At 43.0% G+C, this 14,006-nt stretch overlaps 1 protein-coding gene across 1 annotated transcript; it reads left to right on the top strand.

The window, feature by feature from the left end:
* The first annotated feature begins 465 nt into the window (after positions 1–465).
* rorca (RAR-related orphan receptor C a) lies at positions 466–13,863 on the top strand. Its single transcript, XM_034531522.1, has 10 exons — positions 466–876; positions 6,268–6,353; positions 6,512–6,653; positions 6,771–7,214; positions 7,321–7,442; positions 7,922–8,054; positions 9,171–9,278; positions 9,395–9,505; positions 10,487–10,599; positions 10,692–13,863. The coding sequence occupies exons 1-10, from the start codon at positions 870–872 to the stop codon at positions 10,851–10,853; spliced, it is 1,428 nt and encodes a 475-aa protein (XP_034387413.1). The 5' UTR covers positions 466–869; the 3' UTR covers positions 10,854–13,863.
* The last annotated feature ends 143 nt before the right edge of the window (positions 13,864–14,006 follow it).

Below are 14,006 nucleotides of genomic sequence, written 5' to 3'. Positions count from 1 at the left end.
ATATATATATATATATATATATGTATATGTATCCTCAAATGTATTATAGCAAACTTCATGTTTTGGTCTGACAATTTTGTCCATAGTTTGAATTGTGTACTTACACTGGTATTGTAATGATATAATAATACCATAAAAATAAAATACATCTCAATTAAAAGGTTTTTATAGTGTATGAACACATGCAATAACAACGCACGTCCCTTGAACGTCTGTTTAAGAATCTGTAAAGCCCACATTGAGGTCGCCAAGGAGGCTTCTTATTGATCCATAATTAAAAATGTTACATGGTTCCTTTTCATTCCAGAAGATACATTAAACTGTGCGCTTGTTAGTCCATAGTTCCCACGCTGGTCTGAAGTGACACACTGCCACACTTTCCCACGCACGCGAGAACTTCCTTGAAGCGCGCGCAGGGGTGGGGGGCGGGGGGCGGCGGCGGCGGCGGCGCGCGCGTCAGATCACGGGGCACGAGGCGGGCGGACCGCTGGGTGAGGATCATGTGTAGTCCACGCGCCGAAAGCAGGTTACATGCAGCGAGCCGCAGAGCAGGACAGAGCCGCGAGAAGACGAAGGAAGAGCTGCTGCTGCCGTCGCCTCATCACAACACAACCTCCGAGACGGACACAGAGTATCCGACTACAACACTCCGTCGCTTTCACTTATTTTAGGCTCGGGCGCGTGCGAAAAACAACAACAACAACAACAACAAAAAAGGTAGAAAATCCATATGAGGATTTGCTGTTGTGACAGTTTTCAGCTGCTCCCGGTTTGGAGCAAATAAGTGCGCGTCGCTCTCCGTGTTTTCTTGGCTTCGTTTCCACCTGGAGTTGCATGACTTGAAGAGTTGGCGAGACTTCACCGCCGACATGAGAGGTGAGTTTGTGGAAATGTCTAAATTTTGTTAGTATGTATTCTCTTCTTTTTTTCAGAGCCGGACACGTCCCGTGTTTTGTAAAAAATAACTTTTTGAGGTGCATTTAGTTGCTGGCTGTGAGGCGGTCCAAAGTGCGTAGGCTGCAGGCTCGCGCTGGTCGGCAGCACCGATCACATCAAAGAGGGCAAATGCAAACAACTGTTTAGGTTGTGCGTCAAACTGTCACCTATAGGACTTTTTGGAATTGTAATCCAAATTGTATAATTTATATACATAGGCACGTTTTGGGGTGGATGTCAAAACGGGTCTATTTTTTTTATTACAGCACAACTACATATGCGCAAAGTGTGTTAAGTTCATTAGTATAAACTGCACCGATTTCGTGCATTTATTCAGTTTTGCCTTTGATGAGAGGAATATGCGTTGCAGCTTTGAATTACTTAATTTCACCGGCGACTCCAGTTATGTAAGAGAGAGGGGATAAGGGGAGGGGGGGAGCGGAGTGATACAGAGGCTGTCAAACTGAGCGAAAAGCTGCTGGCAGGGTTTGTTTACGGTGAATGAATAGTCCCCCTTTTCTTAGATGCTCCTCCCTTTTATACTTGCTGTGTTTTACTACACTTTACTCAGACTTGTTATGATCAAAACCATTAGTTTTACAATATTTTACTGTCGACCTTCTTTCCTTTTCTTTATTACTTGTGATGTTTTAATGTACCTCTAAGCACTGATGGTTTGTTGAACTGTGGTTTAATGCAATAGTTATAAATCAGTATTCCAGCGTTTGTTGGTTTTCAGCGTCAGCAGTATGGCGACGAGAGAGAGAGATGGATAGATAATATATATATATAGAGAGAGAGGGGGGTAGACGTGTGTATATATATATATATATATATATATATATATATATATATATATATGAGAGAGAGAGAGAGAGAGAGAGAGAGAGAGAGAGAGAGAGAGAGAGAGGGATAGAAAGAGAGAGTGAGAGATAGAGAAGAGGTGCTCCATTGACCTAGTTCTGTCATTTAGGATTACTGCGTGTGTGTGCGTGTGCGTGCGTGCCTTGGGGTTGAGGGGCCTGTCGTCATTACTAATGACACAGTGGTAATTTAAATCAGTTGTCGGACAGAATGCTCCTCTTCAGAATAATGTAGATATGAGCTGCACAGGAGAAGCCTGCTTTTAATGCGTCTTGCAAGATGCCTGCTGCCTTTTATTCGTTTTTCTTACAACAAAACTTATTTTTAACATGCAATTAGGAAAACAATCTGTTGTTGTGTATTTGTACTTTAACTGAGAATGAAGAGGTCACATCTTTGTGGAGTTGCGATGGCAAAGTCATGCACCGCTGCGACAAGCAGGATATGAGCTCAGCAAGTCCACATGTGACCATGAAGCACAGCGGGATTCAGTTAAGCTCAGTTTCCTCTGCCAGCTAGTGTTACTTACATCAAGTACGAGTATGTGTCACTCCAGTCAAGCATTGCCAGCTTTTCAATCTGTTTACGTAAAATCACCACATCAACCACAATGTCATCCGCAGTCTTCAATTTCCTACATGCGGAAAAGCGGCATATCAAAGATATTTTCTTGATTCCCCTGAGAGATTGCAAACAATGCTTTTCCGCTTGTTTATCTCAGAGTTGTTGTTATAACCTGTTGCGCAAACACGTTAGGTAAGGTCGGTGTGTGATGCATCAAGATCAAACAGACAGACTTCAGAAAAGCACCGAAAGATTTTACGCCCCAGTGCACGAATATTGTGCAGAGCTTTGCAAGCCTTATGAGCCTGTTGGAGCCCAGGTAGCCCGGGATCAAAGGTATAGGGTGGCAGTAAAGAGAAAAGCGCTCTCTCATTGCTCTCCAAGTCCGCTGCTGTGCTGATCCCAGCCTCAAAGCCACGATCTGTTGCGGCCTTGTTCACAGCGAGCTACAGTATGTGTCAAGGTGCCCTTTCTCTATGACAACTTCACACTGAGATTCCTTTCCCCTTATCGAAAGCTTTAACTCTCACCCCGATTATGTAAGCATTCAGGCAAAATGTCATCGCAATTTATTTCGCAGCACAGCAATGTAAACAAAGATTACGCACAAATAATATTTTTCTATTCGGTATCTTACGCCATTTTGATAGGCCTACGTCCTATCTATGTTCGAAGGGTGCGTGAGGATAAGTGACATTTAAAGAGATTTTAGAGATTGCTGCAGCATCGTCCTAAAACTGTTTCCGCTTGTGTTGCAGAGGCCCACTTGTGTTTGGGCATAAACAGCACCATCAAGTGAATGCACTTTATCTTCTCTGATCAATGGTGAGGGCTCACAGAGGCACATTGTGGGAGGACTGGTTTCTTGACTGGTTTCTTAGCATTGTTGTTCACCATGGTGAGTGTTTTTTTTAAAAGTGGGATACGGTTGAAGTATGTAGGAGTGTACAAGCGACCTTGTTTGTATTGTGTATACTGGGGAAATTCATTACATCAACCATAAAGCATCCAGCAAAAAAAAAAGAGGAAAGTATCCTCACCTGGCTGGGCCAACAGCTGCACTGCTGACCTAATTTTTAGGTTGTGGGCGGATGGAAATACAATTAACATTCTCTCCCTCGAGACGGTCAGGAAACAAATTATGCGTATTATGCCGACTGCATCACAGAAAGATGAAAGGAAATAATTGCAGTCACTTATAATACACAGTTTCAGTGATATTCTCTATAGCGATACAAAAAACATCAGCAAGGGGCTCCACTTAAGAGCGACGATGCACGATGCGGACCTGTGCAGTGGACTCGTGAACACTACTATTGTCTCAGTAAATACCTAAACCCGCAGTGCCTTTTTACAGTTTGGGGTTGGTGTCCGGTCATTTTAAACTATCTGCATTCTTTAGGATGTAGAAGGAGAGAGTGTCAAACATTACTGGGTATTTAATAAAATAACGGGCAACTTTAAGTGTGCAAACCCTTTCTGGTTGGTAACCTAACTTTACAATATGTTGCACAATATCCTGTTCTTTACATGGAGGCCACAGGAGCCCCTTAGAATGTAGGTCAAGTATACAGCATGTTGTGTACATTTTAAGTGCAAGGTAAACTGGACCTTGGACCCTGTTTGATTAGCGGGGTGCAAAGTCTTCCTCTAGCAGAGGTTTTACAGCCGTGATGACCGACAGACACATAAGAAGGACTTTCAGATCCAGATTGAGTTCAGAGGCTCTACGTGTTACCGGACATGTTAAGACATGCTTTTCTGCAATGATTTTCTAGGAAATAATATGCAATATTATGATAGCTGGGATTTTCCAACCTGGCATAGCAGGAACTGCACATCAAAGCTCCTCTGAGGCGTATTAAATTGCCGTCTGCTCATTTACATACTGGACGTTGTTCAAGCTCTATTTACACTGCAAAGCCATGCAGTTAAATGATCAAATTCAAAATGTTCATCTATGATTACATTCTTTCTCAAATATAGCCATTATTGTGTTTGAACATGTCATTTATAATACATGTTAATAGCATCTAAACAGACAGAACCAATGACATTCTCCAAACAAACAAATAAAGATGCTGGATCTCCACATACCACATAATGTATGGTGGCAGCAGAATGCACTGTTTTAGTTCTCTAATAATGTGCACACTGTTATTTACTCTAAACAGTGTACACTTCTGCGCCGAGCTGTGATTTGTGCAATGTTTATTTGCCAATAGACCGGAGCGGCAGAAGGAATCTCCGGGCAGCCGACTGCACCAGAGTAAAAATAGATTTATGGTCAAGCTCAAACACAGCTGAAATTTCACTCAAATACTTGACATGCTGCAACAAGTTAAGAGCTGCTCTTAATGCTCCATGTGAGCTGCCCCTGCTGCAGCTTACTGTACTAGATGTTTCAGGAAATATTTCCAGATGTTGCACAAATTGTAAAAGGGGGCAGTTTGGTCCTCCACCTTCCCTTGACTTAAAGGCCGAGTCAGATTTTCTTTTACCTTTTTAAAACCTGCAAGGAACCGAATTGTGTTCCTTGGGAGGCTGCCACCACAAGCCCCGCCCCCTTTGCTGAATGAGAAACTGTGTCAGTGGAGCAGCTCTTGCTCACTGGGCCCGACGGTGATGCTCAGCTGACTGGCAGGTGAGACGGCAAGTCACAGACAAAGCCGCTGACTCGACTGCCAATAGTGTGGCAGGAGAGAGAGGGAGGATCGTCACCCTGTTGCCAAGGCAACCACCTTTGAATGAGTGTGTTCGTGGAATGCAGCCAGACGCAGTTATATAACAGGCCGAAGGGCGGGGGCGAGGCTCTGGAGGGGGAGCGACTAAGGGAGCAATAGAATAGAATTTTTCCCATTGCCTTTTATTTATTTATATCCCTCAGTTGTGTTGTCCAGGAGGAAATACTCAAATATGTCTCCTGCACTACACAGAAAGTCTTTGTGGAGGGAAAATGTTGTTGTCCTTTCCCCCGAGTTATGATTTTCATGGTAATGTCAGTCACTAAACTCCTTTGCTTTGCCTGCTCGTGTGACGCATATCTCTCCCCACACAGAGTGTCTCATGTGATTGGTTGTTTGTGAGTGGTTTATCAAAGAGCCTTTAGAAAAAAACAGCAATTTTCTGGAGAGCTGTGATGGCCGGTTAAAGCCATCGCTGCGATTTACAGGTTACCCAATACCCTTTGTGACCCAACAAAAGTGGTTTAGGGATTGTTTGGCAACACCCTGCTGCCCGGTGCCGAATCAGTTGCAGTTGTTTTGTGAGTTACAATCTTCGGCCACGGAGGGTTCAGCACAGCAGTCTGCATTTTCTCACAGCATACCTGCTCGCATGTTGTCAAGAGGAGCGACACAGAGAGGGCCGTGAAACCTTATAACCCCGGGCCTCAGCTAATGCAATTGACCTGCTATTCTGGGCTCGAGGAGGCCCAGCTACTTAGATAAACAACATAATGAAAAGAACAGGCTGTTCCTGAGTAAGAAGGCTCAGGCCTACACAATGAACTCAAGGTGTGCAATGTAAACTCACGTCCACCGGGTTCTTGTCACTTCTCGTTTTCCTCACATTCCTGTGCAATGAATGTCGTCGTTATTAGCTTCATTTCAATGCTTGTGGTGCACAGACAACTGTGACTGTCAGGAAATTACCTGGATTTCTCCTGAGAATATTCAAGTGTCACGTGCAAGGTGGTGGTTGTTGTGTGTGAGTTTAAATTGTGTAGAGTAGATATTTATTTATTTATTATATATTTTGATATGTATTGACAATAACTGCAGTCAACATAAATTGAACCAAGAAACCTAAGTAACTTATTTCTACGATTTGAGGTCCGTATCTGTTCAATGTTTTTGACTATTTCACTTATTTATTTTTTGTTCCCTCTCATTCTCTCTGAAGCTCAAATAGAGGTGATTCCGTGTAAAATCTGTGGGGACAAATCATCAGGGATTCACTATGGTGTCATCACCTGTGAAGGCTGCAAGGTGAGCACTCATCCATGTCCCTCATCAGTTGTTAGTGACAGTGGTAAAAGTAGCTTTAAAAGTGTTGGTATCAACATTGTACTTTATTCGGATCAATTTGTTTATGATCTAGCCAACAATAACATGCTCACTTGTTGTGTGTTTTTATTTGTCTGAAGGGTTTCTTCCGACGCAGCCAGCAGAACAATGCTATGTATTCCTGCTCACGACAGAGGAACTGTTTAATTGACCGGACCAACCGTAACCGTTGTCAGCACTGCAGGCTGCAGAAGTGTCTCGCTCTGGGCATGAGCCGCGATGGTGAGTTCAGCCACGAAGATCTATATTTAATTAACTCAGAGTTTCCACCTCCCACTTTCTACTCATCACTACCTTCCTGACTGTTAACCTTCTGGTCCTGACATTCTCCTGTTGCAGCGGTCAAGTTTGGTCGAATGTCCAAAAAGCAGCGCGACAGCCTGTATGCAGAGGTCCAGAAGCACCAGCAGGCCCAGGAGTGCACGGGGCTCGGTGTCCGCGAGCGAGAGGAAACCGACATGGCCGACCACGGCCGCACCTACAGAAGAAGCTCCACCACCACGCTCAGCGACCTGGACGACATTAGCATGCTGCCAGAAGGCCTGCTTTTCGACCTGCCGCTCACCCCCGAGGACGCGGGTGGAGACTACTGTAACCTGGACATGCTGGGCGGCAGTGCAGGCAGCACCTCCTCCTCTCAGAGTTCACCAGAACAGACCAACTTGGACTTTGTTGACGTCAACCACAGCATCAAGCACGAGTACCAGCTGTTGCACGACTCTGGACTCTTCTCACATGCTATCCTCAACCCGCTGCCCGAGGGCTGCTCCCTGCTTGAGATAGGTCAGTATAAATGCCAAGCTGCTATATAAAGGCTGTTGTGTCTAAATTTACATCTATCTTTCAAACAACATGAATCTCATTGAGAAAAAACCTTCCCTCTGTTCAGAGCGTATAACTCAGAGTGTGCTGAAGTCCCATATTGAGACGAGCCAGTACGGCACAGAGGATCTGAAGAGAATGGCGTGGACCTTGTATAGCTCAGAAGAGACACGCTCATACCAGACCAAGGTATATATGACACATTATGGTATTGCAAGCATATCGCATTTATCCACACTACAAGAATGAGGTTCATTGAAAATCTACACCATCTACCTAGATGATTAATTGGTCATATGATCTGTATTGTGAAAGATTAAAACATTATTGCATAGCTCATCGTGCACAGAAAATCAACTGTCAAACTTCTACAAGGAAGTTTACTAAAGACAAATATAAGTGTTCCCTTCTTATCACCACAATTGCTTTTCACAGAGGGGTTTGTACATCCAAACAACTCCTTCTGGGCTTTTTGTCTCACTAGTCAAGGTTGTAGGACATGGCTATAAGAAAGATGGAGCCAACGTTATCAAACGTACTGCGGGTCGGGACGTCTTTAGGGGCAAATCACTCAACCAGAGTCTCGATGGAGCGCAACAGAAAACATTGGAATACAACTTGTATTGCAATAAACGCCTCCCTCGTCTCTTGTTTTTTTCTCTTTTCAGTCAGCTGAGGCGATGTGGCAACAATGTGCCATTCAAATCACCAACGCAATCCAGTACGTGGTCGAGTTTGCCAAGCGCATCTCTGGCTTCATGGACCTCTGTCAGAACGATCAGATCATCCTCCTCAAAGCAGGTCAGTGCATGGCGCCAGAAGAACGCTCAGCTTGTCGGTCAATGTCGGTTCCATACTTTGTGTTTAGCCAGGCGACCGTCCGGAGCTGTTTTTACAAAGCGCGTGCCGCCGGCCAGACAACTGTGTGTGTGTGTATTACTTTGCAAACTTTTAGCTGAGACAAAGACAGCTGTTGAAAAGGTGCTCCTGAAAACTGTCTGGTCTAGTTGTGATCGCGCCACGAAGCGCCCAAACTCGTAATTCACGTTGGAAATGTTACTTTTTTTTTTTGTTTTCAGCGACAGCCCAAACAATTAACCATTCCTACAAATAGAGGAATGGCTTTGATTGGCCACCAAAGTATTCAAGTTGGAGGAGCTGTTTAATTAGACTCGTTAGATGTGTCTGCCAGAAATGGCGACAACGTTTAAAAGACGCGAGATGTGTCCACGCCCATACATGAGCCGCCAAACGCAGGTTACACCTGAAGGGGGAGAAATTATGATTGGCCTGAAGTCAAACAGTCACTTTAAACGTGTCGAATCCACAGCACCACGCTTTATCAAACCATAACCAGTGGCTAATAATGACACCTTTTATGATGTTAATCGCATCCTTGACAATTACCCCAATCATTTGTAGCTTTCACAATAAGTGAAATACAATTACCTTGTCAGTAAAGCACGACGGGGCGGTCAAACCACAATTTCTTTAAACAAGAATCCTTCTTCTTACGACACGTCAGTTTTTGATTATGCTCATAGTGCTGATTAATTGAAAGAAGCACTCACTGTTATTGTCAGAAGAGTTTCCTTCTCGTTGAAGGTATTCTTGTTTTTTAATCTAGATTACTGCATTATGCAGTAAAAACTTAACACTTTAGTCGACAACATATAGAGATCAAAATAATGTTTTTATTTTGCTGCTCCTTTTCATTTTATCATCATTAATTGTGTATTTGTACATTTGTATTACATTAATTTAGTTATTTTCAGCATAACTGCTGAACATGGTTTAAGTAGACCATTTACATGGATTTTTAAGGCTTCTTTTCCTCTATTTCCAATACCTAAACACGTACATGCCACTAATCTTTTTCTTTGGATCCTTTTTGTTTTCTTTTGTGTGTGTCCACAGGCTGCATGGATGTTCTCCTGATCCGTATGTGTCGGGCCTATAACCCCATCAACAATACGATGCTCTTTGACGGAAAGTTTACAACTGCTCATCTTTTCAAAGCACTTGGTGAGTGCACTCTCTCTCTCTCTCTGTCTCTCTCTTTCTCTCAACATCTTGATCAACATCATCACCCCCAGTAGTTTCTGTTTCGATGACCAATTCCTCCTTCTCCTTCTGTCTAGGCTGTGACGACCTGGTGAATGCAGTGTTCGACTTGGCTAAAAGCCTGAGCCGGGTACAAATGTCCGAGGAAGAGATGGCTCTCTTCAGTGCTGCTGTGCTGCTCTCACCTGGTGAGATCATATTTCCTGAACTACATATATTCATGCTCATTGTAGTGTTTTACGATACTTCTAAATAGGTGAAAATCAACCTGTGCAGTCCACTTGTCATCATGTCGTACATTTGGCCCATTAAAAAGTTTAAAGTTGCTGCACAAGTTTAGCGGCTGACTCTGTAAAGTGGACGGCGCCAACGCACTACAAAACTAGAGCTAATTATAAGTACTTAGATGTTAATCAGCTAACGGCTATTATGACATTCCACAACTTTCTCACAGGTGAAAACCATAACAGGGGAGGACCTCTTTAAAACTGACAAACTGAAACCCTGAGCGTCTCTATTCGACTCATTATTTATGATTACAGGATAATGGTGTGTGTTATTAATTGTAATAATTAAAGCCCTTTGTGACAAAGGGAATTTCACTCTTATTGAAACCGTATAAAAAGACAATGTTTTTTAATTTTTTTAATCTATTTGCGTAGTAGCCTTCACTGCATTATTCAGATTGCATTATCCATTCGTATGTGTAACAAGAAGCAAAGAAAAAGCTATATAAAGCATCTCCTCATCATTAATAAACTTTTCCCCAACTCAGGCGGTGATTCTAGCCAAATATCTTTGCTTATACTGCTGTCATAGATTTGAATGCATTGTATTTGCATTTATTTGTACAACTCATTACACGCCTACATCAGCAATGTTGCTACATGTTAGTGCTGTTGCCAAGAGGATATTAACTTAGTTAACTCTCTATTTGATCACACCCATGTTTTTGCAGTGCAAAAAAAACATGGGTTTATGTGATTGACTTTACAACCGCTGTAATGTACAAGCAGTGAGAACATCATCTGCACAGCACAATCGCACGTTGTGCTCAGTGCATTTTGTGTTCTTCTCCTAGATGTTTGTACATCGTAAACCTCATCGGGTTCAAACTGGCAACAGGACAACACTAATGAAACCATTTTGTCACTCTTAATTTCCCTCAGACCGACCCTGGCTCACAGATGTTCAGAAGATACAGAAGTTGCAGGAGAAGGTCTATGTGGCTCTGCAGCGCTGCCTACAAAAAGAGGGAGCGTCAGAAGAGAAACTAGCTAAGGTACAAACACTGCTGCATCGCTGTTTGGTGACACAATGCGTGTTTATTTCTTCTTTTAACGTATTCTGCTCTTCTCTGTATTTCCTTTCTAGATGGTGTCTAAGCTTCCCATCATGAAGTCCATTTGCAACCTTCACATCGACAAACTGGAGTTTTTCCGCCTGGTCCACCCTGAGACCGCGTACACCTTCCCGCCTCTGTATCGGGAGGTTTTTGGGAGTGAAATCACCTTCCCAGACTCCACAGAAGGCTAGAACCGCCGAGCTAAAGAGAGGGATTTAAATGGAGAGACATTGAGGTGTAGGGAAGGGGAGATACAAATGTGGCATCCAGCTGAGGCAAAAAAAACAACAACCAGCAGCTCAAGGACAATCCTGCACGCTACACTTTAGGACACACTCCTCTCACCTATGAGCTCCCAGCCCTGTGGAGGAGCTCACACTGCCCTGCAGGCCATTCAGCTTCAACGTAACACGACAGGAACTGCTGCAGTACACGTTACCTCCTTTTTTTTTTTTTTTTTTTCTTTTTTTTAAGGGACTTATTTAAGAGTAGCCCACATCATTTGTGTTTTCTATGAGATGACCTTAAACTTGTCTCATAACGCTGAATTTGACTTTCGACCATTCTCAAAGTTCCCGCAAGCTATTGTTGAATGTATCCCCTTTCTCCCCTTTGCCCCTTTAGGCTCGAAATAGAATGTACATACTTAAAATCCGCACTTACTCGGCGGAGGTTTGCAGTAACGACGCCTGTTTCAGTTCTCTCGTCTCGTAGCGGCTTATGATTTCATTCGATATTTTTTTTCCGGTAGCGCCCATATTTTTGCAGTTTCGTAATGTGTGAACAAACTGTTTAAAGGGACCATGATCAAACTCCCAAAGAGACAGGGTTTTTAAAACTGTTGCAATGGAGGGGCAAACACTCCCGAGTGTCTGCCACCGCCGTGCACCCACAAACTTTTGCACACAGAGCACAAAAAAAGCACTTAAACTGATCTTTGTAGGTATTTTTACCAGCACATCCACAGACACTGATGGAAGTGAGCTCTTTATTAATATTTTTTTTTTATGCAATCAGTGACCTCAGCCCTAACACCATTTGAAATTTGCCACCTGGAGAGTGAAAAAAATCACAGAGGTATTTTGAAAGTATTTTCAGATGCTCCTTTTATACATAAAATAAATCATAACTATATAATCATGTACGATAAGAGCAGTCCTGATTTCATCCCGAGTGAGGTGATATTCTTGAGCTCAGGGGTCTCTCACACAGATACTGCCTGCCCAAACTTTAGGGGTCAGGGGCGGATAGATTGGTGTCTTTTAAAAAGAAAATCTAACGGATAATTATGGCACTTGTTAGATTCCAAAATGAACTCTTGGCACAAGGTTTTTACGGGTTTGCACTTTAACTCACGTTAAACCAGTCAGAAATGCCAGACACACCCACCCGCTGTAGATAAGCTGTATGAACAAGGTGCCGGGGGCAGCCGACCCCTTCGGGGGTCATGAGTTCTCACGGAAGGAGCGTCTGGAACAGTCACGCCTCAGCCCCCTTCCCCTCCGCAGAGGACCGACATCGCCTCAAAACCTCCAGCGCCGGCTCAACCGGCAGATTCAAAAGACTTTCCGAGTGAAGGAAGAGAATGAACTTGAGAGTTGGGTGTGGAAATGTGACAGTTAATCACATTGCCACCTACGTGGTTGGACGAGGGGCAAAGAAGGGTGGACTTGTGGGTGATGGTGTTCTTTAAGGCCCTCAGACGTCAGTCAGAGGGGATGCTGTCTGCGGCGGGTCGACTGGGCTGTTCGCAGGAAACCGCGGTGTTCTGATTGGAGAATTAGGTCGCCCACCTCCCCCCCACGCACTCCCTTACTACCTCACCCTCTTCAAACACTACATGGCGCAGGGAAGGGTTGACAGAGCCATCAGCTACCCCCCTGAGTTACATACATTCTCGAGAGCTTCTTCTAGAATATAACAATTAGTGGTGCAATTTGAAGGCCAGACTAAACTATACTTTAAAACAGTTTTTATTATGCTCTTAAAACTGGACACAAGACACACTGAACTGCTGGATCTACTGGTGGCAACCTCTCTGACTGCTTTTCTGTCATTTGAGAGCAGTGCATGCCTTTCGGTGCTAAAAAAAAAAGAAGCTACTCCAAAAGAATAGTTGTAATTGATGCTGTTTTGTTTTTTTCACACGACCAGATGTTGGATGTCGAGCTCTATTTAATATGTCAGCCCTGTTTGCTTTTGCACTGCTGGGCCAGTGTTGTTTGCCATCCATTATCTCACATAGTATGAAGGGGTACGACCCTTATCTGGGTACGTAAAAACAGCGGCGTGGTGGGATTGCGCAATCACGTCTTTCCCCATTGTAATAGCACTCCAGCATTGTTTTAACCTCGCGGCACGACAAATACTCTTATTTAGAATATAATGCACCGAATACTCAGCCAACCACTACGCAGGTGAGTTGACACTTACGGATTGTAACAAAGTGCAATACTTTGTGAGACACGCTGCTTTCAAAAGGATGCAGTGTCGTGTTTGCAGGCCTACACGCTGTCCAGGGGGGGGGAGGCAGCACTTGCATTTTCCTGAGTTCCTCAGGGGGATAGCTGGGCTCTCTGTCCCAATAGTGTCTGCAGTGAGTCTCGCTAGCAAGACACCGACGTAGAAGACCTTAAAACCTTGATCACTGTGTACAGTACGTGTTCTTGTGAATGTTTTATTTCAAAGTATCAAAGATTTTAAACCCTGTCTAATATCATTATTGCAAGACTTCTTTTTGAGTTTGAGTCATAGATGAAATAGGATATTATAAAATATTAAAATAAATATAAAAGGTGGATTATAATCTCTGAATCGTGTGTTGGTTTTTGTTGTGATCTTTTGTTTCTTAAATTTGTATATCCCTATGTCTACTGTTTTTTCCCCTCATCAGTTTAGTGTCCTTTTTTGTCTTGGAGAGATGTAATTCTATTTTTTTAAAGAGCGTTTTTAAAGATGTCTCCCTCAAAGTTTCTCTTTTGTCATGATCCTTCTGTTTATATGTTCACGATATTTTAAGATTATTATTATTATTAAATCAATATGGATTTTAATAAGAAATAATTTATGATATGTTATGGATATAAAGCCTAAGAGGTTTTAACAAAATAAAGTGTTATTGCACAACGGTGATACAATATATGGATTTAAGAATGTAATAAAAAGTATTTTTACAATTAAAATAAAAAACATGTTGCCTCACTTTGTTTCATGAAACTGATTGCACGCACCCAAAATGATCTGCACAGATGAACCCATTTATTTTCCATAACCACAGGAAAAAATACATTGAAGTCATTTGGATGGCTACATTATTTGTCATTCCAGTCCAAATACATAAAAGC

The sequence above is a fragment of the Cyclopterus lumpus genome, chromosome 4 (assembly GCF_009769545.1).
Source record: "Cyclopterus lumpus isolate fCycLum1 chromosome 4, fCycLum1.pri, whole genome shotgun sequence".
NCBI lineage: Eukaryota > Metazoa > Chordata > Actinopteri > Perciformes > Cyclopteridae > Cyclopterus > Cyclopterus lumpus.
Note: the sequence above shows the minus strand (reverse complement) of the source record. Positions and strands in the feature narration are given on the sequence as shown.

Excerpts from the sequence above, each read along its gene's own strand:
- rorca (XM_034531522.1), top strand. Across the intron at positions 8,055-9,170 it reads GATCATCCTCCTCAAAGCAG|GCTGCATGGATGTTCTCCTG; the intron begins GTCAGTGCATGG and ends GTGTGTCCACAG. Across the intron at positions 10,600-10,691 it reads CAGAAGAGAAACTAGCTAAG|ATGGTGTCTAAGCTTCCCAT; the intron begins GTACAAACACTG and ends TTTCCTTTCTAG.